This window comes from Mus pahari, chromosome 14, assembly GCF_900095145.1.
Source record: "Mus pahari chromosome 14, PAHARI_EIJ_v1.1, whole genome shotgun sequence".
In the NCBI taxonomy this organism is placed as follows: Eukaryota; Metazoa; Chordata; class Mammalia; order Rodentia; family Muridae; genus Mus; species Mus pahari.
The window spans coordinates 1631481-1657950 of NC_034603.1; the positions used below are offsets into that span (position 1 = coordinate 1631481).

General features: G+C 42.6%; 1 protein-coding gene across 8 annotated transcripts in view; it reads left to right on the forward strand.

Moving 5' to 3' along the window:
- Positions 1-26470, forward strand: part of Fbxw11 (F-box and WD repeat domain containing 11) — a 97165-nt gene that overhangs the window by 38726 nt on the left and 31969 nt on the right. For 4 of the 8 annotated variants that reach the window (XM_021211409.1, XM_029546609.1, XM_021211407.2 and 1 more), the window contains 2 exons: positions 21754-21816; positions 24921-25146. In XM_021211409.1, coding sequence (XP_021067068.1) covers positions 21754-21816; positions 24921-25146 — 289 coding nt within the window. The remainder of the gene's footprint in view (positions 1-21753; positions 21817-24920; positions 25147-26470) is intronic. The other 4 variants (XM_021211408.1, XM_021211410.1, XM_029546610.1 and 1 more) reach the window with 1 other exon arrangement.

Here is a 26470-nt window from a genome sequence, read left to right on the forward strand (position 1 = left end):
ATGTGTGCAGGCAGGCATTCTCCCAGTCATGCCCTGTCCTCATTAGGATCCTCTGCAAAAATTACCTGGGCTGCTTCTTTGTGTATGAAGCTATAGAATCGGATCGACTTGTCTGAGGCTATATATTTATTTAGTAGAACACTGGGTTATGGACCTAGATCTGCAGAGCTGCCCACACTGCAGTGACTGCTGCCTACTTTAACTTGGCAACAGTCATTTTAGAATTGAAACAGATTTCCCTTATTTTTAATGTCAAAACCGAAAAGCCACAAATGGAGCACAGAGGCTCAATGCAGTGACTGAAGAGTGACAGTGCTCCTTACCGGTAGGGAGTTTGTTGGGCACACCAGGGAGGGCCACGTGGCTGTTTTCATTGACTTCCTCCGTAGCTGCTGCTTGTTTTGTTGGGCTGTAAAGAACTCAGCCTTGAGCCTGAGGGGTAGGAGTGCTGCTTTATTAACTGCTGCAGCTCCTGACAGGTGAGGTGCCTGGGATATGGAGTTGGTCTCCAAGCTGGCTGGAGTCTGTTCCCGTTGGTAGGGAGTTTTGTTTTTGTTTTTGTTTTTTTGTTTTTTTTTAAATCTTTCAGGCTTTTGACCAACTAGAGGATAATAACAAACGCCTCATGCTGCTGGTCTACTTCTTAGGGGGTGGACATCCATTTCTTTCTTTGCTTGCAGTGAGTTCTCTATAGAAGAGGCAGTTTTATTTGTAGTACTAGGGCAAGTTAAAGAGAGGCTAGAAGATGAGGCAGATGATGGGCCTTTGACTAGGGCATGTGCTTCTGGTCTAACAGTGGACTCCCCTGACCATCCGTCCTTTTTTCTTTTACACACTTGAGGGTTTGTTATTTCTAATGATTATTGTATTGCACTTCAGGTCTAAAACATAGGATGCTTAGGATGGCCTTTGGGATTCCTCAGTGTTAGAGCCTTTAATGTTTTATGGACTTTAAAAAACATACCTCTCCTTTGTCTGTAGGAAAATTGCAAAATACAGTGACCAGAGTGGAGATACAGCTTAGTGGTAGAACCAGGCCTTGAAAGCCTAGCACGGAGCTTTAGGTTCAGTTCCTAAGTAGATCAGGGCAAAACAGATGCCTCCCTTCCCAGATCTGCCAGCAACCTCGCTACCAATTACCCCAGGACTTCATGTCACCTGCAGCTGGGCAGCTCTGATGATGACAGTGTTCTAACTGGCCTGTGAGCCCGGGTTTGACTTGGAATCAGCAGAGGCATAAAAGAAGCTGGACTTCGTGTTCCTTGAACTCTCCCTTACCCAGAATACCACTGGGTTGATCTTTTCTCTAGAGGATTTTATTTGAAACCTGGGGTGGAACTTTGTATGCATTTGCAGACATGAGAAGCACTCAACTTAATCCTGAACAGTCTTCAGACTTTGCTGTTTTTCAGGACGTTTTAAAACAAACTTAAGATGATGTAACTGAAAAAACATTTAACAAATCACTGATTTCTGTCAGCATTTAAAGATTTAAAAATTTAGTTAAAAACGAAAAGGAACAGTTGGTACTGATGACTATAAAAATGCCCATAGTATTATGGTGTGTGTTTATAATCCCAGTACTCGGGAGGCTGAGAAGTATAGAAATCTTAGGAAAGTGTGGAAAATCTTGTTTTCCCGCACTGGTGTGAGGATTGAAACAAGGGCCCTGCTAGTACTTAGCTTGAGCTTCGTGCCTGCCCCTGCTCAGGGAAGGGTCCCATAGGGAGTCTGAGGCTAGCTAGCCTGGGCTACCTAGACTTTAACTCAGAAAACCAGAAATAGGGCTGGCAAGATGACTCTGAGGGTCAAGGTGCTTGTTGTCAAGCTTGATGCCCTAGTTCAATGCCAGTTTTGGAAGGAGAGAACTTACTTCTACAAGTTGTCCTTTGACCTCTATATGTCTTTCTGCTTAAAAAAAAAAAAAGTGCTAAAAAATTTGCTTTGACCCCCAAGTTTTACTTGAGGACGTGTCATATGATACATGCTGGTTCCCAGTTTACCTTCAGGTGAAGTGCAGACGGCCTCACTATGTACACTCATCAACTAGCTCAGTGCTGTCTCTTCATGTCAGTATGTGAGGTGATGAGCTAGGAACACACTGCATCTTTTCTCTAGAGCAATGTGCATGGTAGATAAGGCTTTACGGTGTAATTTTAGAGCAAGGAGATAGGTAAATGAATCTTAGACTACATTAAAATGTTTTTTTTTTCTCTTTTTGAATAAAAATTATACCTTACACTACAGCTATTGGTTATGTTGCTTGTAAAAACTCTCATTTATTTTTCTTCTTGGTTTGTAGTTGTTTATTTTGTTTATGAAGTAACATTTTTTTCTCTGAAATTTAGATACTAGGAGTAGGTAAGTATAAAGAAAAAGTAGCAATGTAGCTATAACATCAACATAGCTATAACATCAATGTAGCTATAACTACATTGTAACTGTAACATCAGCTTCCTTTTATTGTTCATTCCAGAATATTTTTGCCTTGATATTTTGTAATATATATATATATATATATATATATATATATATATATATGTATAATATATGTAACAAATATGTATTTATGTATTTTATGAAGGCTCATGCTTCATATTGCATTCTCAATTATAAACTACTTTTAAATATTGTTAATTGAACAATATGGTACATATTAGTGAGTGTAAGTCCCTCTGTACAATTTTGTTTGTTTTTTTTAAGACAGGGTCTCACTGAGTATATAGCCCAGGTTGGCTTTGAACTCTTGATCCTTTTAGCTCAGTCAGCATCCTTGAGTGCTGGGATTACATTTTAAATAACTGCTTTATTATCTAGGTTATAATAAGTTGATCAGTTTTTTTATAGTGAACATTGTTGTCATTAAACTTTGATATGTATTCATGACTAATTCTAAGGATACACATTTTCACTAGGAAAATTTGGACTTTCTTAAAGTTTCTATCAGCAGGTTTAAAGTTCAGTAGAAAGGTTGTTTGATATGATTGTACAGAAATACTGCCCAATGTGCACTACTATAAAACCCAGGAACACATGAAGAATAAACTTAGAACTACCCTTTGCTGGAGGCTGCAAAGAAGACTCAGTTACTAAAGCTCTTGCTGTTCTTCCAGAGAACCTGAGTTTAGTTTCTAGCACCCAGGGTTGGTGGCTGTGTGTCTCCAGCTCTAGAGGGAGCTTTTATTACCCCCCTCCAAAAGAAAATCCTAAACTTCTAAACTAACTTACTTTCTTTCTTTCTTTCTTTCTTTCTTTCTTTCTTTCTTTCTTTCTTTCTTTCTTTCTTTTTTTTTTTTTGGTTTTTCGAGACAGGGTTTCTGTGTGTAGCCCTGGCTGTCCTGGAACTCACTTTGTAGACCAGGCTGGCCTCGGAACTCAGAAATCCGCCTGCCTCTGCCTCCTGAGCGCTGGGATTAAAGGCATGCGCCACCACGCCCGGCAAAAATCCTAAACTTTTGAGCTGGTGAGATGGCTCAGTGGGTAAGAGCACCCGACTGCTCTTCCAAAGGTCCTGAGTTCAAATCCCAGCAACCACATGGTGGCTCATAACCATCTGTAACAAGACCTGACACCCTCTTCTGGAGTGTCTGAAGACAGCTATGTGTGTAATTACATATAATAAATAAATAAAGCTTAAAAAAAATAATCCTAAACTTTTAATTAAAAATACATGCACCATTTTCTTTTTCCCTCAACAGTAAATATTTATGATATTCCCACTATGTGCAACTTTTTATCATAGGATCTAAGAAAAAAGAAATGTGTGAGACAGACAAAAGGCTGTTTTAAAACCATATTTTATCATATTTATCTGCTCTGTAGCATCAGGAAAGGTGCTGAAGCCTCCTGTCTGCTAGCAAGTGTCCTTCCACTGAGCTAGACCTGGGGTAGGGGGTGTGGTGTTGGAGTTAGAGATTAAGTACAGACACAGTCCTGATAGAATGAAAAGAGAAAAGGAGAGTGTAATGTTAGTAGGCATGTTGTCAATCTGGCCAAACTAGTGACATTTATAGCACCGATACCTGATGAGAATTTATGGCTGATTGAGTGGAGTCTGACTGGCAGACTGCTCATAGCTCAGACATGGCACTTCAAAAAGAGTTGGTCAGAGACAGTCTAGATCATTAAGGGAAGATCCATGCAGAATGTGTTGAACAGCAATGTAGAAGTGTACGCTGAATAAATCCTTTCTCCCACCTTGCTTTTTGTGCAGGAATAGAAACCCTGACTAAGACAATTTGGGAACTCAACAGATAATGAACGTGTACCTGCTTACACTTACTCCTGAGCTGTCCTCTTATATCTCTGTACAACTTTGTAAACCAGGCATGCTCTGTCTGCTTTACATGTGAGAAAACTGCCTGAGAGGAGGAAGGGGGTGGCAGGGCTGAAGGAAGGCTAGTCTCTGATCTTAGGAACCTCTCTGGTTCATAAAGTACAGGGCATTGCAGTGCTGGTCTGTATGTTAGGGTGCAAACAGTTTTTCACAGTCTTATATTGGTCATCAGGAGAAATGCCATTATGTCACTGGCAGCTCCCAGGGCCAGGAGTCTGTTGAGGATTTTCTGATTGAGCACTGATGTCCTGCTGGCCACAGCTTGCTCCTTTGGGGTTTGATTTTTTTTTTTTTTTCTTTTTCTTCATAGCACTTAGCACTTGCTGAAATTAGATTCTAGGTTTGCTTTTTCTGTCTCTTGCCACACCCACCCCACCCAATCCATGTTCTGAGAAAAAACAGGTCATGTTTTCCTGTAGAGTGCCTGGTAAACACACTTGTTTCTAGACTGGAAGGTAGTGGGTACTCAGTAATTATTCAGGAGTGGGCGCAGTCAGCTGGGTGAGAGGGAAAGGTTCTGGCTCTGTGGTCTGGTTCTCACAGGATTTCGTAAGCAGGACCACTTTGCACTTGGTTTTCTGAGTTCTGTAAATTTAAGTGTTTCTGTGAGTTGGCAAGTAACTGTGGATGAAAGTTGATTTTGCTTTTAAGCCAGCTAGCTGTAATTTTGTTTTGCTTTAAAAAGTAATCTTTTAGCTGGGCAGTGGTGGCGTGTGCCTTTAATTCCAGCACTTCGAGGCAGAGGCAGGCAAATCTCTCTTGAGTTCAAGGCCAGCCTGGTCTACAGAGTTAGTCTCAGGAAAGCCAGGGCTACACAGAGAAACCCTGTCTTAAAAACAAAACAAAAAGCAAATCTTTTCTGAATACATAGTTAATAACAGAGAATTGGGGTAAAAGTGTTACATGAGCTGTAACCCTCACCTGAAAAGGTAATGCACTTCATCACCATTTAGTTTTGAATCTATTTACGTTTTATACTTAGTTGAGACTTTCTGTAAGTATAATTTGAGATGCTTCATTTTTTTTTTCTTTAAAAAGCCTTGTACATTTATTTAGATATTTGTAGTTGGGGTTTGTTTTGTTTTGTTTTGTTTTGTTGAGGGATATACTCCACGTAGCCTGGCTTTCTTCACTGTGAACTCAGACTGGCCAGGCTTCAAACTCAGAGGTTCACATGCCCCTGCCTCTGAGTGTTGAGGTTAAAGGATTTACCATCACTCCTGGCCTACTCAGGATGTTTATATTAGCTTTTTACTATACTTCCTGATACTGTGATTTAAAAGCATCCTGTCGTTTGGTACTAATCAAGGTCCTCAGAACCTCGGTGTTAGGTATTGCAGCGTGCACTGTCGTCACCTAGGTCCTTGCCTCCATTTGAACTGCACAGGGCTAGGTGAGCAGGGCTCCTCGCGTGGTTTTTATTGTGAGCACATCTCACTAAGGTGGCATGTTATTATTTTGAGACATTTGGAAAGCCTATTGCCCTGTGGCATCAAAGTTGGCAGACCTCATGACACATGGCAGCTCTTCACTCTGAGCAACTTGAGCATATGTTTGAGTCAGCTGAAATCATGGCTTATGAAAGAACATCTCTTGGATACACTTGGACATGAGAAAGAGTCCCAGAAACATTTCCAAGCATGCAACTGTTCCAGCTCGAGGCAGCCCAGCCCTTCTGATTGAGGTACCTGGGCACCGTGTTTAGAGTTGGGTGTTGAGGATTCAGTTACAGTGGCATCATTCACAAATAGTTGTACACTCTCTCATACATCTCATACCAGCTCAGGGACCCCTGTAGCTCATCGTGTTATGCCCAGCTAATGCAAAGAACAAGCTGGCAGCCCGAGACAGATTACCTGCAAGCACAAATGATCTTATGTAAGGGAGCTTCCTAGCCCTTGAGAACATCAGGTGTGCTTTACTGAGATACTTGTTAGTTGCTTAATTTGAAATAAAGAGCAAAACAAAAGTTAAAATCTCTTATCTTTATTTACTCATGTATTTTGTTTAATGTATGAGTGTGTTATCTGCATGTACACCTGTGTGGTAGAAGAGAACATCAGATCCCATTACGGATGGTCGTGAGTCACCATGTGGTTGTTGAGAATTGGACTCAGGACCTCTGGAAGAGCAGCCAGTGTTGTTAACCACTGAGCCATCTCTCCAGTCCAAAATCTCTCATCTTTAAAACAACAGGAATGGAAAAGTTAAGAGTTACAGTGATGTAAGTGTCTACCTATGTATGTTGACAGGTAGGAAAGAAGACTCATGTAGTAATCCTAGAAGGATCAGGACTGCACTTCTCACTGTAATGGATGGCCCAGGAGACACATGAACTTAGTGTCCTCCCTCAGTCAGCACTAGCTCGAGCTCCATTTTCTTTAGTATGTGTTCATGCATGTACATATGCACACATACCTGTGTGCTTGTGGAATTAGTTCTCCCTTTACCTTACATTGTTCTAAGGATTGAACTCTGCGCATCAGGCTTGCAGAGCAAGTGCTGTTACCTGCTAAGCCACCTTGCTGGCCCTGAATGCTTCTCAGGATCATCTGACAGCAATTGTTTAAAGTGGGGAGGTTTTCAGGGGTAACCAGCTACTCTGGTTATATTTGAGGCTGGCACTACAAGAATTGACCACAAACCCCTGTAAACCTGCTGAGAAAGCCATGGTCATGAGGCTGCTGTGGTTTTGCTAACTGGAAATGATGTACCTTCAAAATGGCTTTGTTTTTGCAGCCTGTGGATTAGCTCTGTCACCAGAGTCAGTATACAGAGGTGTATTTTTTCAGTGGGCGTTGGTAATTGCAGAGGCTCATAACTGATCAAAATGCTGAAAATGACTGACTTTTGAAAAGTTGGCCTTCAAATGAGATATCTGGATCACCCACCCCTTCCAGGGCCCAGGGAGTGTCATAGACAAGGGGCTGAGGAAGAAACTAAGGGATGGCAGAAGCGGTGGATTGTGGGACACTGTCTTCTGGCCAGGGCACGGGCATTGCTGTCCTGAACCCTCACAGCTCTGATGGTCAGCACGAGACCTACATAACATTGGACCTTTAGCATTCTGTCAGAGGGAGCCAGAGGAGGGATCATGGGGCCCCATTCCTCCCGGCAGATGCAAGTAGGGAGCAAGAGATGTTTTCTTCAGTTAGCCACTGGGAAGTGTCCATGGATATGTAGGCAGCCCTAATCAGTCTCAGTGGGTGCCAAAAACCAAATGAAAGAAAAAGATGTGATAGGGTCAGGAACTAGTTGAGATGAGGAGGAGGAGGGCAGTGGGGTGAGGAAGGACTCACGTGGGTTGAAGTGTGAGTGCTCACGTGTATGGTTTTGCTGTGCAAACCCTAAGTTTAGGTTGGGTGTTGTTCCACTTTATTAAGTGTCTCTTGTGAATCTAATGTTCCCTGGTTCTGACTAGTCTCGTTAGCTATCTTGCCCAGGGATTTTCTGTCTCTGCTTCCCAGATGCTGGGATTGCAGTGGATTCTACATGGGTGCCAGGAAAGCACTTCATGTCATGAACTAGCTCCCTAGTCCCAGGTTTTAATTTTTTAGAAACAAATATAATTTTTTCCATTACCAGTAATAAAAAGAAAAAAGCTTAGGGCTGGGGATGTATGTAGTGATAAGTTTGCAAATCATGTGAAAGGCCTGACTTCAACCCCAGCATTGCAAAAATAAGCAAGTAAATAAATTTAAATGAATAAGTAAGTAGATAAACCCGATTCTCTTGAAACTGAAAGGGGGAAGGTGTTTCAGATATTTCATCATATCCATTCTTAGCTGTATGGTCACATAGTCTGAAGTGCTGGATATTAATGTGAGCAAGCCATTGCAAGGTTTCTGTTTCTCCATTTGAGCTGTTCACAGCTTATAGAAAAGGTGAAGGTACATTTTTTTTTTTAAAGCATTTCCAAAAGTTTGAAGAAAAGCTGGCTGCTGTCTTGGTGCAGGAAGAGTGTCCCAGAAGTCTAGTGGGACTTAGCAGTGAGTTAACACTTAACACCTTGCTGACATCAGTCCTCAGGCCCTACCTGAGTGTCACTAAAGCTCTTCACAATGTCCTCTGTGGCAGGCCATGCATTTAGGAATGGTGTGCTGACTTCAGTTGTACCTCTTTCAGTCTGGGAGTTTTCTTGTCTTTGCTGGATCTTGGTAACCCTGCCAGGTGGTGTTTCACTCAGTGTAGGTTTCCATGTGCATCTGTGGTAGAATTAGCACAGGGGTTTGCTCTGTGTTCATAGCACCTTCTAGGCCAAGTGTGATTTTGATTTGTCTTCTGAACAGTGGTTGCTTGTTTAAGTAGAGCCCAGTAGGCGTTCTTCATAATAAAGTTCTTTATCCCTTTGTAACTCTGTGGTCTGTAGAGAGATCCTTTGAGCCAATGCAAGTGTGTGTCTCCCTGGCCCTTCATTTTCATTACTGTGTCAGTAGCTGGCTTTCCTGTTTTACTCTGTAGGCTGTAGGCTGTTAGTTGCTAACCTGATGGTCAGGTTGCTCAGTGTGCCTAGTGGGTGCTTCAGTCAGCTCATGGGTCTGCTTGGTGTGCCTTTGCCATTGTGTTTTAAGTGCTTTGTACTTTAATGTTCCAGGATCTTGGGTTTTCCTGTTTTCAGATGCAAGTGTGAGTGTTTACTGTTGCTGGGATGTCATTACTTCTGGACCCAGCCAGTATGCTCGGACTTGTCATTTGCCTCTCTCTGAAACCTCTACCTTCTATGGATGGAAACCCCCATGAGTTCAAATCCTTCACTCCAGTGGCATCCCATTCCTCCACTTAGCCTTCAGTGAGGTCTTCCTGCCTCAGCCTCCCAAGTGGGGAACTAATGCTATGGTTACCTTATTAGCTGTACAGTTGTTTGAGTAGTATTTTCCAAATGTATGCGAGGATTGAGTTTTAGCATACAGCTTTTTCCTCTATGGAATATTTGTGGTAATAACCCAGTAGGAAAAAATTGTTGTCTGAATTTACATCTTTTTAGGGAACCGAATTTTTCTGTCTGTCTGTCTGTCTGTCTGTCTGTCTCTCTTTAAAGAGCCTGGAACATGAATGTACAAAGCACTTAAAACAAGGACAAAGGCACGTCAAACAGATACATGAACTGACCCTGGAGCACCCACTAGGCAAACTGAGCAATAAATCCCAGTAATCAAGATGCAAAGGCAGGCAGATTTCAGGTCTGTAGAATGAGTTTCAGGACACCCAGGGCCATACAGAGAAACACTGCCTTGAAAAACCAAAAATATTTTAAAAATACAAACATACATATATATTTATTATTGCATTTATGTATTTATATCTAATATTAATGAGTTTTTTTAATGTTTATCAATTACTATTAAGCCAGACATAGCGGTGTATGCTTTACTTTACTCTTAGCATTGGAGAAGCAGACAGTAGAGCCTTCTTGAGATTGAGGCCATCTTGGCTTATGTAGCGAGTTCTAGGGCAGCCAGGGAAAACAACAAAACATCCAAGTTTTTGAGTGGGAGTACTGAGGATTGATCCCAGACTTCTTGCTTGCCAGGCAGGTGCTATAGTGCTGATCTGTGTCTGTTGCCTTCAGTTTGTCTATAGTGTTCTTAGAACTCATGGTAGCCCAGGCTGCTCTCAGACCCGTGGCAGTCTTCCTACGTTAGCTTCAGTATGAGACACCACGTCCAGCGAGGCAGCCCTTAGTATATTGGTAACTTGTTTGTTTATTGAGATGGGGTTTCCCTGTAGTATCTTAGAACTCACTCTAAGGATGGTCTTGAACTCAGAGATCCACCTTCCTCTCTCTGCCTCCCTCTGCTGGTATTAAAGAGATTCGTCACCTCACAGTTTATAATTCCCTTTCTAATACTGAGAAGTATGACTCAGAGTCAAAGCAATCAATACACCACAGCCAGAGACTAAGAAACACAGAGAGTCCTGGAATGAAACTATCTGGGGATACAGCTCAGCGGCAGAACGCTTGCCTAGCGTGCATGCAGTAAGGGACTGGATTTAGTCCCAGCCACTAGGTGGGGAAAAAGAATCCTGAGAATATTCTCCTCACACATGCTCAGGACAAGACAGCTCAGGGGACAAAATAAAGCATAACTGAGGGGGTGGGTGGGCCTGGGACGGAGGCATCAAACCTTACACGGGGTTTGCTTTGTAACTTGCTGTTGGAAAACATGCATAGGTCAGACATCTCCAGAAATAACACACACAAAAGCCTTTTTATGGGGTAAGACAAGTAGGTCCTCTAGCTCACGTGGAAAAGAAACCTGTCCTGGTGCTTGGGGAGAGAAGCTCTCTGAGGAGCACGAAGGCAGATGTGGATGCTTTCAGCCTCTGCAGGCCTCAAACCCCAGAGCAGCCCCCAGAGAGCCAGTCCACAGACACTCACAGTTCCTGAATGCCAGGCCACTGTATGGCTCTGTAGCATCGTTTTTGAAGAATTAACTTTATAGGAATTATTCCTGGCTTTAGGATGTTTTAAATCACAAACTACTATTTTCTAGTCTTTCTTTTCTATGCTGCATCTCTGTGATTTAGCATATGGTTCGCTTTTGTCAATTGTATGCACATTTGAAAAGCAGGTTACTTTAAACCTCTTTAGTAGGCAGTGTAAAGTTTGATGCCTCTGCCCCCCCCCCCCATTATGCTTGAGATTCTGATAGACATTGTCATACTTGACTTTGTGGTAATACTGACTGCTTAAGTCTTGTGATCCCTGGACACAGGGTATCTAGATGTTTGTGTCTTAAATTTCTTTTAGCAACCTTGTCTGTCAGTTAAAATGAATGTGCATATAGTCTGATCTTTTTTTATCATTTCTTTTTTATTCTTTGCATCTCTTCCTCCCTTCTCTAGATTCAAATGTTTTCATTTGGTGTCGTTTCCCTGTTTGAGGGGCTTTAGGGCTTCACGGCTGTTCCTGAGAGTTAAAGAGCTGTGTCAGAGGACGTGCCCCTCTCTGTTCACAGGGCAGGAAGTGCCTGTTGGATAAAGGGACTTGGATGTGAAGTTTGTTCTTAGAAAAATATTTGATAACTTTAGAGACAGTCAAAGTCACTTTGGTCATCCATTATGAAACTCAGGTTCCCAAGCATTTGCATTTCTGGGAACCCAAATCCGAGGCAATTGTAGGTGCGAAAGTTCACTCTCCTGTTAAACTTAGTAGAACTAAAAACAGTGCCTTTACTTCCTGTTGATCTCACAGTTTATGGGATGAAATAAACTGTAGCCACCAAAACAAAAATGTATATACACAGAGACACATGGAAAAAGCAGTTTCTAGAGAGCATGTCTTAAACAATTTTCATGTGTGTACAAAGGTACTTCGTGGTTATTGTACCAAGTCAATGGCAGTAGTTATATCTCCAGGAGGCAGTATTTTGGTTGGTTTCTTAAAAAAAAGTATTTATGAGCCGGGCGTGGTGGCGCACATTTAATTCCAGCACTCGTGAGGCAGAGGCAGGCAAGGATTTCTGAGTTCGAGGCCAGCCTGGTCTACAGAGTGAGTTCCAGGACAGCCAGGGCTACACAGAGAAACCCTGTCTCGGAAAACCAAAAATAAATAAATAAATAAATAAATAAATAAATAAATAAATAAATAAATAATAAATGTATTTATGTATGTGTTTATAATGCCTGTGTATATATTTACCTGTTTGTAATTGAGTTGTGTTTTTGTTAAGTAAGATCTGTTGTGTGTGCTTGTCCTGTGCAGTGCAGGGTGAAGCATCAGCACAGTTACTCCTAGAGAGCTTTCATTCTCACCAGGAGCAAACGATGCTTTTTGCACTCTTAATAATGCTTTCAGGGGCTGGGAAAGGCGGTTCACTCAGTTAGTGCACAAGCATGAGGTCCCCAGCACCCATGTGAAAGCCAGGTCCAGCGGTGCACTTCTGTAGCTGCAGCTCAGGGAGGCAGAGACAGGAAGATCCTGGGAGCACACTGGCCAGCCAGCCTCACTGAACCCCAGACAGGGTCAAAGAAGACACCTGACATTGACCTCGGGTCTCCACATATGCACACGTACTCAATGCTTTTAGTGAGCAGAATTACTTCATCGTAGTGCAATATACCACACATATCTTAACAGTAAATAATGTGTTCTATTTAAGAAAACTTGCCCGTCCCAAGTTCATAAGAATGTGTTAAGGATAAATATTAATAGGTTTATTACTTATCATTTCTATTTAGCTCTCTAGTGTAGACTAGATGGTATGGAGGGCTAGGAGAAAGCTTGAGCTATGTTGAAAATAACAAGTTATGTGGTGTCGTAACTCATTCTCTTCTCCCTGCACTGAAGGGTCACCAATGTTTACAGCCAGGGGACCATACTGACAGGGTCCACTTGGACAGTATGTAAGTAGTGATTGCGATGTGGTTGGCATTTCTAGCTTTGGCGTATATGGAGGGTTTTGTTTTCTTTTCCAGTGCCTTTTAGTAGAATCAAAACAAGATAAACAATTTGCAAGCTTTGAATTATTTTGACCCATGAAGTGTTTTATTATTGGTGTTTTCATGTTGCTTCTTTGCCAGCAGGAAGGCAGGATTTCTCCCTGTTTTATAAAAAGAAGAAACTTTACCCAAGAGAGGGTCCAGTAACTTGCCAGAGTCCATCTTGTAACCTAACAGCTTTGAGTTGAGCCGAGGCTTTGCATTGGAATTCTAGCTCTGTGGGTCAGTCTCTGTACTTGAGCAGATGGCTTCTTCTGTGTGCTGTTCCTCAGGACCAGGTGTCTGAGCCGTTTTTGTTGCTGTTTCTAAAGAAACTCTCTTCTCCCTGGCTTCGTTGAATGAGTTAAAGTTTTATTTTTAAAGGGTAATCTTGAAGAGTAATTGTGTATTTTATCTTGTCTCTAGAAGATACTGTAAATATAAATAAAGAAAATATCCAATTTAAAAAAAAAGAATATAGATAATAAGGAAATACTTTCCAGAAACAAACAAAAAATAAAATAAAATAAGGTTGGATAGGGTAAGAGTTGATGACTTTTACCTTTCTTTCCCTTGATTTGTTGGTTCTATCTCTAGGAGTATGGGTGCCTTTGTGTTTGGATAAGGTTCTGGGGAATTTTGGGGGACTAACTATAGCTAGGCTCAAGCTTCGTGGTGGTGCAGCTTCTAGAGCTACTGTATTCCTGTGAGGTTGGCTCAGGATAGGTGGTGGGACAGCAGAATTCTGTCCCAGTGCCCATGTTTAGACAGTCTGAGTACAGGCAAGAGCCCTACCACTGAATTACACTCCAGCCACTAAATGTCCTCTTGGAACATTTAACAGTCAAGATGTTGCCTAGGTAACCAGGGCTGAGGGAAAGGGACTCCTCGGGTAACTTTGTGGCACCTTAAGAGTCAGAAATGGTGTGCACATTTTTCTCCCTGTGTGTTCTGTAAAGGACATGAGAAACGTGGGAAAGGAGTAAGGGCACTGAGTCACACTTCTGTTGGTGTGACTGCTAGGAAGAAGGGACAGTAGCTATTTAGTATTTACTGTGATCTGTAGTTGTAGGGTAGCAGAATGAACAACCCAGCCACATCCATTCTGTGCCGGTTACAGTGCTTAAAAGGAGCTTTACCCAGTGCTGGGATTGTCTTGACAGTTTTCTCCCAGTGAGGTCCTTATCTCCTGTTTTGTGGCACAGAGATGCCATGTGGCATTTAGCAGGACTGGGTGTGCTAGAAAGTTAGGTAATTGGCTTCCGTTTACACGAGACTCAAGCAAGTGTGTCAGCCAGCGTTCTTTGTGTGGATTTCTTGCTTCTCCTAATGGTCTGTTTTAAGGCAGACACAGTTTTCATTACTTCGCAAGTGGTAGCTACCATATTGTAAGTGCAACCATTGTGATTTACTCTGTAGTTGCTATGGCGTTATGGTTTAGTCTTGGATGGATCTGACGGGGCATACTTGGTCAATATGTAAGTAGTGATTGTGATGTAGTTGGCTTTCAACTGCATTTTATTTATTTATTTATTTATTTACCTTTAAAGTCTCTTTTATTTGCATGATGAGATCTCCATTCAGTGTGGCTCATACCCTTTCATTGTCAAATTAGTCTCTCCAGGGACTAGAGAGATGGTTAAGAATACTTGCTACTCTTGTGGGGGACCCAGGTGGAGTTCCCAGCACCCACATGGCAGAGTACAGCTGTTTATAACAGTTCCAGGGCTTCTAGGGTTCTCGTCTAGTCGTTATAGGTACCAGACATGCACATGATGCACGCATACATATAGGCAAATACTTGTACAATAAAAATAATTTGTAAAGAAAAAAATTAAGTCATATCAGTCAGCAATAATTGAGCTTGTGTTCACATTTTGTGGTATATGGATGGCTGTCTACCTGCAGGGAAAGATTTAACTAATGTCTGGTTAAAAATATCAAAACAAAGGGCCTGGAGAGATGGCTCAGAGGTTAAGAGCACTGACTGCTCTTCCAGAGGTCCTGAGTTCAATTCCCAGCATCCACATTGTGGCTCACAGCCATCTGTAATGAGATCTGATGCCCTCTTCTGGTGTGTCTGGAGACAGTAACAGTGTACTCATGTACATAAAATAAATAAATACATCTTTAAAAAAAAAACAAAACAAACAGAAGGAGAAAACTGACTTATGTGTGTAATAGATGTGTACACACTTTCCTGTCATCATCCACTGAGCAGTACAGTACAGTGGGACAGTTCACAGGACTTTACGTTTCATGGACAGGATTGTGAGGTGTCAAAGTGGCTTAAAAAGCACACATGCAGCTTAAGTGTAAACACTGCAGTTCTTGATTTTGCCTTCTGAGAAGGTTCCTGAGATCTAGTCTGAACGGATACCGAGAGACAGGTGTGTGTCTGCATACTGTAAGTTGTTCCTTTACATATCTCACAGAGTTTTAAATTAGGCTCTCTGACGTCACAGAGGGAGCCATGTATTACCTTATGACTGCTAGGCACACGCTTTGGGAGAATACTGGTATATGCCGCCGTGATCCAGTTGTACTTTGTAAATAGACCTGATGGCATCTCACATGTGCATACCAGAAGACGTGGCAGAGTTATTTTTAAATGCTGAAAGTAGACTGGGGTGTGGCCCAGTAAGTAGTGCTTGGCTTGCTTGCCTGAGGTCCAGGCCAGACCCCAAACACCAAGGAAGAAAAGGAAGAGCTCGGATGGAAGCGACTGAGTATTAACAGAATCCAGGGTCTTATGGAGGCAAGCTTTCTGATTTTGAGCTATATCCTCAGTAATAAGGAAAGCTTGGAATAGTATACAGAAATGAAAAAGAATGAACTGTTGGTGTACTTAAAATTTTCAGTGAAACAATGGTAAGGTAGACTGAGAAAAGTTAATATAGTGAAATGCTAGATAGAGATGATACCACCGATCACTAGGAAGGGCCAGGAAAAGCCTCGGTGAGAGTTGGGTGTCATGGTGTGCAGCACCTATGCCCCACCCTCAAAGCTGAGACCTGTCTTAGAAACAAGCAGAATTTGGCAGTAACTTAAACCCTTTCCCTTCAGAGGTAGATAAGTGACCTAAAACACAGTAATGGCTTTTTACTGTCCACTGTGAAATGTTATTCAGTATAGTTGGAAAGGTGCACTCCATCCTGTTTGTGACCGTTGTTTTTCAGGGACTTAGAGGGAGCAGGGCTAGCCGTCCTTCAGGCATTTGATTGACCACTGTGCTGCTTGCCACCATTACCACGCTACAGCCTTTGCTGTGAACCTGCTTACTCTGTGGGTTAGGTGAATGCCTTATATTTACTTTGTCTTTTTTTTTTAAAAAACTTTAAATGTAGGTTGCAACCCATTAAGTTGATTTGTGGGTTACAGCCAGTGTTGGAGAAAGACTTGAGAGAAGCACCGGGAGGTTTAGTGTCGGGGTAAAATGCCCTATCGACTCCTAGCCTGCAGAAACCTGCTGCAGAAGTCGCAGGTTTTCAATAAGAATTGTTCCCTTTAGATGATCCTCAAAGTGGGGAATTTTCAAGTGAAAAATATTCTGTGTTGCTCGGTGGCACCTACCCGCAAAGAAACTCCCCTGCTTATCTGCAGGCTCAAAGGGAATGGAGATGAGGTGTTTGGAAGCAGACTGTCTGGTCCATTGTTTGTCACACAGTGTGAGAAGACTGAAAACCCTTTACATCGCCTCTGCGCTCCAGTCTGGGAGAAGTGTTCACAAAGCCCTGGGGGAGAAGACAGGCTTCTGCTGACCCTTTTGTCACAGACTCCTGCATGTACCTTAGGGAAATTTTGTCACAGACCTTAGGGCAGTTTTAAAAAAAAAAAATTTTTTTTTTTAAATCTTTGGATACATTTAATGGATATCTAACTAATTGCTCCAACTAACCAATTCTTAAATGTTTCTTCCTCAGTATGAAAATTTTTACTGCTTGATTTATCCTCGGAATGCTGGGTGGGTTTGCTTTGTGGAATGAAGCCAGGACCCGTGCACGCCAGGCAAACGTTCTGCCACCCTGGTGTACCAGCCTCTTTTTCCTTGTAGATCTAAGAAACATGGTCTGGCTAACTTGTCTCTGAAAGCTTGGAACTCGCCCTGTAGTGCAGCTGGCTTTAGACCCAATATCTTGTTTCAGCCTCCCAACGACCTGGAATTCCAGGCCCTTCCACAAGGCCCAGTGTTGAATTGTGTTTTTAAAGGCCTCATCCTTGGTGTCTGTAGTTTTCTTGTGATGCTAAAAAGGGGGTGTTTAAAACAAGATTGGACTCCTTGTAGGACTCCAGCTAGCCGCGTGTGCCCTGTTACTGTGGCCTTCATGCATAGAGGAAGAAGCTGGCTTCGAAGTCTGGTACTTACTGATGTGAAACATCAGGCCAGTTGAATAATAGTATTTCCGAGTTGTGGTTCTCATCATTGGTAAACTCAAATTTGTGTACTTGGCAGATAGGGTTGTTGTAATTCATATACAGGGTTTAAAAGTTTCAAAGCCTGCTTATTGGGTGAAATGTCATTAAATGGTAAGAACTCTTTTTGGCCAGAGCAATGGGTTGGTGGGTAAAGGTAAAGTCTGATGAGTTTGGTCCCTGGAACTCACATGGTAGGCAGAAGGAGAGAGCCAACTGCAGGCTGCCCTCTGACTTCTGCATGTGGGCCATGGTGCTTTCACACCCATAATCTTTTAAATGGCAACTCCTGTCATTTCTGTTCTTGGTAGAACTGCAAGGTAAGGTATGTAGTGATGTTTCTAATGCAATTGAATATGACTTGCAGAGGATATCAGCAGTGTATTAGATTCTAGTGGTAGTTCTGGAATCTTGTATAATCGGTTGTACTATGATTAATAAGGGTTCTTTCCTTAGGTTACATATGCCACATAGCCACATCATTTTGCCACAGCAATGTGGTTTAAACAGAGACATAAAATTACTCAAAGAATTATAAAAGTTTTGTTAAAGCCTACGAATCTCTAGTAAGAACTCTTGTTATTAAAGATTCTCACACAAGTAATGTGATGGTAAGCAGGACTTAGGCCAGAAGGTAGGGAGGTAAATGTATACAGTTTGACTGTGCAGATGCACCACCCACCCTGTAGTCTAAGCTGGCATCAGACCCAGCCATCTTGTCTCAGCCTTCCAAGAACCTGGGATCACAGGCCCTTCCATTGGGGCCTAGTGTGCACTGGAGCTATGTGGCTGGGCTACAGTCATGCATATGTGAAGAGCCTCCAGGACTTTGTGGGCCAAGTGGACAGCACGGCACTGCAGTGATCTCTGAAGGCCAGTTTACTGCCTTTCAAATGAGCAGGGTGAGTTTGCCTTTCCTTTTCTTGGACAAGTGGCAATCTAGATTGCCATGCTACAGGAACAGATAGAAGCCTGGGCCACCCTTTCTTTCCTGTAATGTTCACAGCAGCCGCCATAACAAGACATTTTCTGACCCTGAATCTCAGTAGTGGCCAGGCTAACCTCCCAAGAGTCCCCCTGCTGCTTCCTGGATGGTATTGTTTGTTGGTGGGTTCAGAAAAGGAGGGTCTAAGTTTTTACCATTTGCATATTGTTTGTGCTCTGGCAGACAGGAGAGGCGAAGTGATTACAAGCAGGCAGGAAGTGAGGAAGGTCCTTCTTTCCCAGAAGCTCTGGGACTTGGGGGTTTCACCTCTCAGAGGGCTGACTTCATGGTTTCACCTGACAATTTGGATGAGTATAACTAACCTTGACTCCACCCAAACCCTGGACCTGTGGGTATTTAAGAAGTAATATAAAAATATGTGCACGCGGGCTGGAGAGATGGCTCAGCGGTTAAGAATACTGACTGCTCTTCCAGAGGTCCTGAGTTCAAATCCCAGCAACCACATGGTGGCTCACAACCATCTGTAATGGGATCTGATGCCCTCTTCTGGTGTGTCTGAAGATAGCGACAGTGTACCCATATAAATAAAATAAATAAATCTTTAAAAAAAATATGTGCATGCATGGGGTGGGTGAGTGTGCGTGCTTGCGTGCGTGCACGCTCGAGTGTGATCTTATGTAGAGAACTGAGAAAGGTGCTGGAGAAGTGGCTTCTGCTTGTGACTGTCAAAATGCCCTTTCTCTTCAGTCAGAGCTGTTTGTCTGAAGTCTAGAGACATGTTGAGCTATTGCTAGCAGAGATTACTACTGAGGGTTGTTCACCCTAGCTTGAGGGAAGCAATATTAACTGACTAGGTCTGACTCAAAGAGTTCTATCTAGTTCCTTACAGAATGTGACTGTGTGCTCGTGTACATAGACAGTGTTTCTCAAACTTACTTAGACCCCGAGTCCTTTTTTCTCTCAGCATCTCTCATGCCATGTAGGATTAAATACATTTAGAAGTGAAATGTTTAAATCATTTAGAAGTGATTCACTGGGAATGTGGTCCAATGGTCAGGTGCTTTCCAGCAGAATGAGGACCCATGTTTGAACTGTAGGGATGGATAGAAGTCATGACACCCATCCTCATCAATATAGCTTGAATGGTGGTCTCTATTGTAGCTTTTCTCAAATATGTATAAGAGAAGCTGGGAAATGTGTAGGGGGCAGGTTTAGTCTGGCCCTCAGGGTTTCACTGAAGTGTATACACTTAGCCTCTGTAATTTAGCATGAAGAAAATAGTTGATATTTCTTCACAAAAGCTGCCTTCCTCGCAGCTGTATAAATAATGCCTTTGCTATTGTGGAACAGGTGAATTAAAACCTCTCACTGTGATGATGCTGTTACTGGTGAAGTCTGCAGAATTCAGGCATTCTTGCTTCTTTCTTGAGTGAAAAACATGACAGTGCTTAGATCAGAACCACTCTTACTAACTGCCATACTCCAGCAGTAAGGAACCAAGATACTGTCCAGATTACAGAAGGTTAGTGTAGACTATAATACTGGCCTTATGAGTGTCACAAGGACTCTGGCTCTCTGCTTGCACTTGACTTCCCATCTTCTCTGTGTTCTCCTTGTGTGGCCAGGCCTGCTTCTGTCTCCTTGCCATTCTTTTTAATTAACTTTCTATTGATTCTTTATGCATTTCACATCATGTACCACCAATCCCATTTGTTGTCCCTTCATATCCGCCCTTTGCCCTTGCAGCCTCCACCCAAAAAACAATAAACAAACAAAACTCAAACCCAAACCAAACAAACAAAAACCCATCTTGTCGTCGAAGCTGTTGCGTGTCACAATGTCACACAGTATAGCCTTTTATCTATACATCTTTGCAAATGTTCACTGCAGTGAGTCATTGGTCTGCTTTGAGGCCTCTGGCTTCTGCTACACCATCAGTACTGGAACCTCACCAGGACTCCTCTCAGGTGTCCTGTTGTTGCCTTGTGACATGGAGATCTGTAGGACCTTCATGCTCTCTGGCAGTTAATAGATGGAGTAGATCTATGTTCACTTCTCTGTTTTCTGCTTCAGGATTGTCCACTGTTGCTGCCCTTGGTTTTGAACACTAGGACATACTGCTTGCTCCCCATACCCCTTTCTCCTGTACTCTGTCACTGGGACTTTTAAGATTTTATTAAGGAAGACTTTCCCTCCACAGCCATTCTGCTCTGCCCAGGTCAGTGACATTGTAGACATGTGCAAAGGAAACCTTGGAGAGTAGTGTCCTCAATGTAGGAAGGAGGGCATCTTTGACCAGAGATATAGCACCAGGCAGCATTGGTGTTCTCACCACACCCTGTGGCCCTCTGTTTGATGAGTGATTTCATTTGCCTAAGGTCCCACACTGAGTGACCAAGTCAAGATTCCAGCCTCTTGGCTTGGTTCGCCTATTGTGTGCCACTGACATAGACAGCAGTGACTCACATTCAGTACAGACTCCTGTCAACTGTTGCAGATTGTCCATTGCTCTGCCGGGAAGTACTCTGGGTTGAGTCCAAACATTTTAGAACTTAAAAGATAAAGGAAAAGTGGGCAGTTTGAGAAAGGTTATCCCTGAAGATGTAAACAGAGATCCCCTTGGTAATTTTTTTTTTTTTTATTTTTTTTATTTTTTTGAGACAGTGCAGTCCTGGCTGCCCTGGAACTCACTCTGTAGACCAGGCAGGCCTAGAACTCCGCCTGCTTCTGCCTTCCAAGTGCTGGGATTAAAGGCGTACGCCATCACTGCCTGGCTCCCTTGGTAATTTTAATAGAGCCATAATGGACCTTCCAAAAACACAGCAGAGCAGATGTTGGAGTTTAAGTTTCATGTTCCATCTTAAGAGTTCTAGGTTTGGGACGGAATCTTAGAGCACCCTGGCCGCCAGTGAGGTGTCTGTCACTCCTTTCCAAGCACTACCCGCCCACTTCCCCTTCTCATTAAGGCTCCACTTAGCTGTTAGGTAGCAGCTTCAAAAAGGGAAAACCCAGTCATGTATAATCTCCAGTTAATGGGCATCTGTTGAGCCTCTAGGTCACTAAAGGGATAATCACACAGTGCTTCTTTGTGTAGTAAATACAAAAAAAGAAAAGAAAACTTGTTCCAAAGGCAAGTCAGACTGTTAGTGACCAACAGCATTCTCTTCTTGAGGGAGAAGATTGGGGCAGTCATCTACTCTTGCTGGGGGAGATGGCAAGGCCATTCCTCAGATCAGGCTATGGAGGGAGGGGGAGGGAGGGCAGCACTTGGAGGCCTTGTCGCTTGTAATTGCTGGTGGGTTGGATGCATTACTGAACAGCAGCATTCTAGGAGACATTGTGTACAACTATTGGGAACTTGTGAGTCTCTTTTCTGCCACAAGCCGTAGAACAGTAATGATGATGAAGGTTACCCCACAAGTTTCATGCCCAGGCCCCGAAAGTGAAGACTGTATGCTTACTATTGATTTAGGAGTATAGCTTCCTGACCCAGCATGGCGTGTGAGCAACAAGCCAGAGTTAAGTTCTTGGGTTTGTATCCCTAAACTCTAGTTTGGGATCTCAAGTTTATGTCTTGTAGTCATTTAGGTTTTGCAGAACTTGGCATAATTCAAATAACCTGTTTTTCCCCCTTTAGAACACTTCAGTTATGGAAGATCAAAATGAAGATGAGTCCCCAAAGAAAAGTGCTCTTTGGCAGGTAGGCATGATAAGCTAGCAGATGACTGTAGCTAAAGCTCTGCCTTTCCTTGTGTCCTCACTGAGAGCAGAGCCCAGCCTGTCCTGTGTAGGGTTGCAGATTCAGAAGCCACCCTGCTTGTCCACCATTTCAGCTGGGGAGTATCCTTAGTGCTAGAAAAGCACTTTGGGGTTTTCTGGAAGATTCCAAAAAGGCAGCATCCTAAAATACCAACTTTGTGACCTAAGATAGACTGTGTGGAAATCCTCCATCCCGGGGATGATGGAGGCTTAGAGCCAAGTGCAGACCGCTGCTTCTCTCCGTCTGCAGCCCACCCTCCTCCCTGCTCTCCCTGTGAGGGTCTGTCCCCTTTCAGATGATTCTCCTTTCCTGGCTTTCTCACCTTCCTGCCCAACCTCCCAGCTTTGTGGTGGGTGTCTGGGGAACACACAGACCTGCATGGTTCAGTGTTCTCATTAAGCATGCTGGTGAGCATTTTTTCCTTTGAGGATATGAGTAAAGGCACAGTATATATAAAGGAAAAAAAGTGACCTGGGCGCATTTGAAAACTATAAAGTAGGTTAGTTAGCTATAATAGTGCACACCCAGTAAGTGTAAGATGACGTGGACCAAGGTGACATCATGGCAGAGGGCTGCAGGGTCTGTCTGGGCCACCAGCGTCTGGGCTAGCAGCTGGAAATGCACTCCTAAGCACGCAAGTGCCTGTGGTCTTTGTGAACATCATGTATGTATGTGTAAGAGGAACATACACGACCTACACGGCCTCGCTATACTGCTCTTCACTGCGACCTTTACTTTACAGTGGCTCCCAGCTCCTTAGCATCCAGGTTCCTTCATCTGTTCATTGGTGGGAAACTAGATAGTAAATGAAATAATGACCCTTTGCCCATCACAGTGAGAAAGTGGAGACAGTTGGCGTTGCTGTATGCAGCCTCATTCTGTCCTGGTGACTGCTCACACCACCACAAAACCCTGTGTAACTCGCCTTGGCTCTTTCTCTTCATTTTCAAAGCCATCAGTGGTTAATCCAGCCTCACTGTATTTAAAGCTGGACTGCAACAGCTAGACTGCAGTGTTTCTGTGCAGAAAGATAAGATGTGATTTGCATTACCAATTGCTTGTAATTAGACACTTATATTTTCCTGTTACAATGTTGTGGTACTGTTATGCTTAAAATAGCATTGACATCTCCTTTTATGTTTATCCTTTTATATTTGATATCTTATGTAAGATACCCCTATATATCTCCCTTTATATTTGCTGATATTTATCATAGCAACGAGTTTTTACTTTGTCTTAAGTTCTTCTATTGAGGCAAGTAGACATGGAGTCTTCCAACAAACAGGACTTTTAGAATGCCTGTTCAGTGCTGCCCTCTGGTGGTAACAGATGCCAATTAAATTATCCCTCATTCCAGGAATTGGGGGTGACATGGACATGTGGAAATGGATGGTTAATGTAAATTAAGTAGAAGATGAGTGCTTTCTGACCTTGCTGTAAATGTAGACATAAAAGCATACTTGAGATATGAAACTGAAAATATTTTTGTCAAGGAAGGTCAGAAGTTTCCTTTGAAGTTTACAGAGGTTCTCGTGTGTGTGTGTGTGTGTGTGTGTGTGTGTGTGTGTGTGTGTGTGTGTATGTAGGATCTAGTTTAATATGAGAACATACTATTAACGAGAGCTCTTCATTCCATGTAAGATGTTGGAAACAAGTTTCTAATGGAAGTAATGGACATTTGTAATCCACCTCTTCAGGTCTGAAAATCCTCTAGGGTCTTACTTTCTGTTAGTGTATGCACATAGGCTGTCAGAGGACAGATGGCTTGGCAATGGTATGACAAAGCACTGATGTGGCTAGGTGGTGGCACACACCTTTAATTCCAACACTCAGGAGGCAGAGGCAGGTGTATCGCTGACCTACCTAATCTACAGAATGAGCTACAGGACAGCCAGGGCCAGACACCCTGTCTCAAAAACCAAACCAAACGAAAGACCCAATGTGGCTTTTAAATAGCATTATAGTGGCTGTGGCTTTGAGTCTAGGGATGTAGGCTATTATTGTTATGGTGATGGGGAAGTGTGTATATGGATGCATGGATGTGAGTATGCAGATGTGTCTGGACATTGTCTTCTATTGTTTGGCCAGCAGTTGCTAGCCATCTGAACCAATATGGAAGGGTCAAAACTATTAGGAGAAAATGAAGTATTATAGATGGATTTACTTTTAGGCCTCTCTTCTATTTAGATAGAGGGGGGTTCTCAGTATGATCCTCTAAAATGCAGTCTGGTCTAGCAGACTCAGCAGCACTTGGAAACTTAAAATACAGATTCTGAGGCTCTCATCCATACAGATAGAGCCAGAATTTGTGTTACCAGGCACTCAGCTACTCTAGTGCTTGCTCAGGTGTGAGAACCAACCCTGCTCTGGTTTTGATTGCTCATGGTGCCTATGGCCAGCTGCAGTCTAAACACACTAGATAAAAAATTTCACAAGTGTAGGTGGGGAGATCATATGTACATATTGTAGTATATTGTTTTAAGTATTTTGTTATTGTCAATATTTTTTGCTATGCATAATTTATAAGTTCTGCTTTATCATTTGTATGTATGTATGTGTATATGTATGTATAGGCAGAAACATGTAGTGTTTGGGTCCATGGTTTCAGGCCTGAAGTCTTGGAATTATCTTGAGAATATAAGAGAGACATTAACTTTTAACTTTGAGGAAGTGGAGACAGACCACTACCAGCCAACTAGATGCCGGCTTATCAAATTGGGCATTTAGTGCCTCTAAGATGATCATCTCCAAAGGAGTTATCTAATGCTGGAGTTGTGGTATAGTACACAATGGTGAATAGCGAGTTAAGATACTGGTCAGCTTTAGAAATAGCTGCAACTTCAGTAATTACTATGGTTGTTAATTTGAGGCTATGGGCCCTCAATGCATTTTAATTGTGTGATGAATGGATAAACAAAAGAGCTTAATTCGACTTAGGTTCAAATTGGTATTTTGATGATAAATCCATAGGACAAAAGTATTTCTAATGAAATTGATTACATGCCTTTCTAGCTAATTATTGTTTCTTTGTTTTTCCAAAACAGATAAGTAATGGAACATCATCTGTGATTGTCTCCAGAAAGAGGCCATCAGAGGGGAACTACCAGAAAGAAAAGGACTTGTGCATTAAGTACTTTGACCAGTGGTCTGAATCAGATCAGGTGGAATTTGTGGAGCATCTTATCTCACGGATGTGTCATTATCAGCATGGACATATTAACTCTTACCTGAAGCCCATGTTGCAGCGGGACTTTATCACCGCTTTACCAGGTAGGGAACTGCACTTCTCACAGTTGTTGGGCAGTGCATGCTACCTAGTCTTCAATGCTGGCAGCGCCGAGTGTGGTCTGTGAAGTGAATGGCAGAATGAGTGTGTACACTGTAAGTTGCCATTTCTGGACAGCCACCGTATTTGTAGTTAGATTTTAATCCTTCCTCAAGTGCCATGTAGTAAAATACAGTAGATGAATTTCTAGGAAAGGCAGGCCACTTTTGTGATTGATCTTGCTGCGTATTAGTCAATGCTGTTGCTTTATTTAGTTGCTTTTCTGTTTTTAAAGATACACTATTTAATTTTGGTATGTAGACAATCTGGACTTTGCATGTAATTTTTAAAATGTATGGAGCGAGGAGGCATGGCAACTCATGCCTGTTCTCCCAAAACTTGTTAGGCTAAAATGGGATTATTTTGAGGCCAGCCAGAGGACATACAAAATACATGCACACACATACACACACATGTCCACTTTTCCTTAAGTCTGAATCTTGGCAAGCCTCAAAGAGTTGAGACTGTTCCCTTGTCTGAAGTAATACTTAGGCAATGGCCAAAAAAAACTGAGGAAACTGGTAATGTGTCTTTGTTAATGTTTTTTTTGTTTTTTTTTTTTTTGTTTCAATTCATTTATTTTATGTATGAGTGTCTGTATGTATATCTGTGTGCCCATAGAGATTACAAGAGTGTTGGGTACTCTGGAACTGGAATTAGAGGTGACTATGAGCCACTGTGGCTGGGAACCAACCTGGGTCCCTTTCAAGAGCAGCAAGTGCTCTTAACCTCTGGGCCATCTCTCCAGCCTGTTAGCATTTGTTGACACTGCTTTGTCTACTCCTTAGTGAATCCCCTCCACCCTCTCTCATGCATGTGCACTTATGGGTAGTTTTCTGGTTAAGTTTTTCTTGTATTTATGACAGTTTTAGTCCTGAGCAAAGTCTTTAGAAAAAAAAGTACAGAGAACTCTTGTGTTCCTACCTGTGCCCGTGCCTCCCACAGCATAGCATCTGTACTGTCATTGTCCTGCTGCATTTGTGTTCATGGGTGAACCTATTAATAAACCATCATCCCCGACCCCATAGTAGACATTAGAGTTCCCTGTTGGGGTACATCATGATTAGGCTAGATGACATGCAAACCTGCACCCATCACTCTCATGGAAGGTCTTCACTTCGTCTTCAGTTTGGTTGGTAAGATGTAGAGCTCTGACTTGTGAAGAGAATGCTGGTTCTCCTTTGGCAGTCAGTGCAGCGCTTACTGCCGCCATGCCATGCCAGCACAGGTCTAGGAGCCTCCCAAGATGGGTCAGTGCTACTGCAGCAG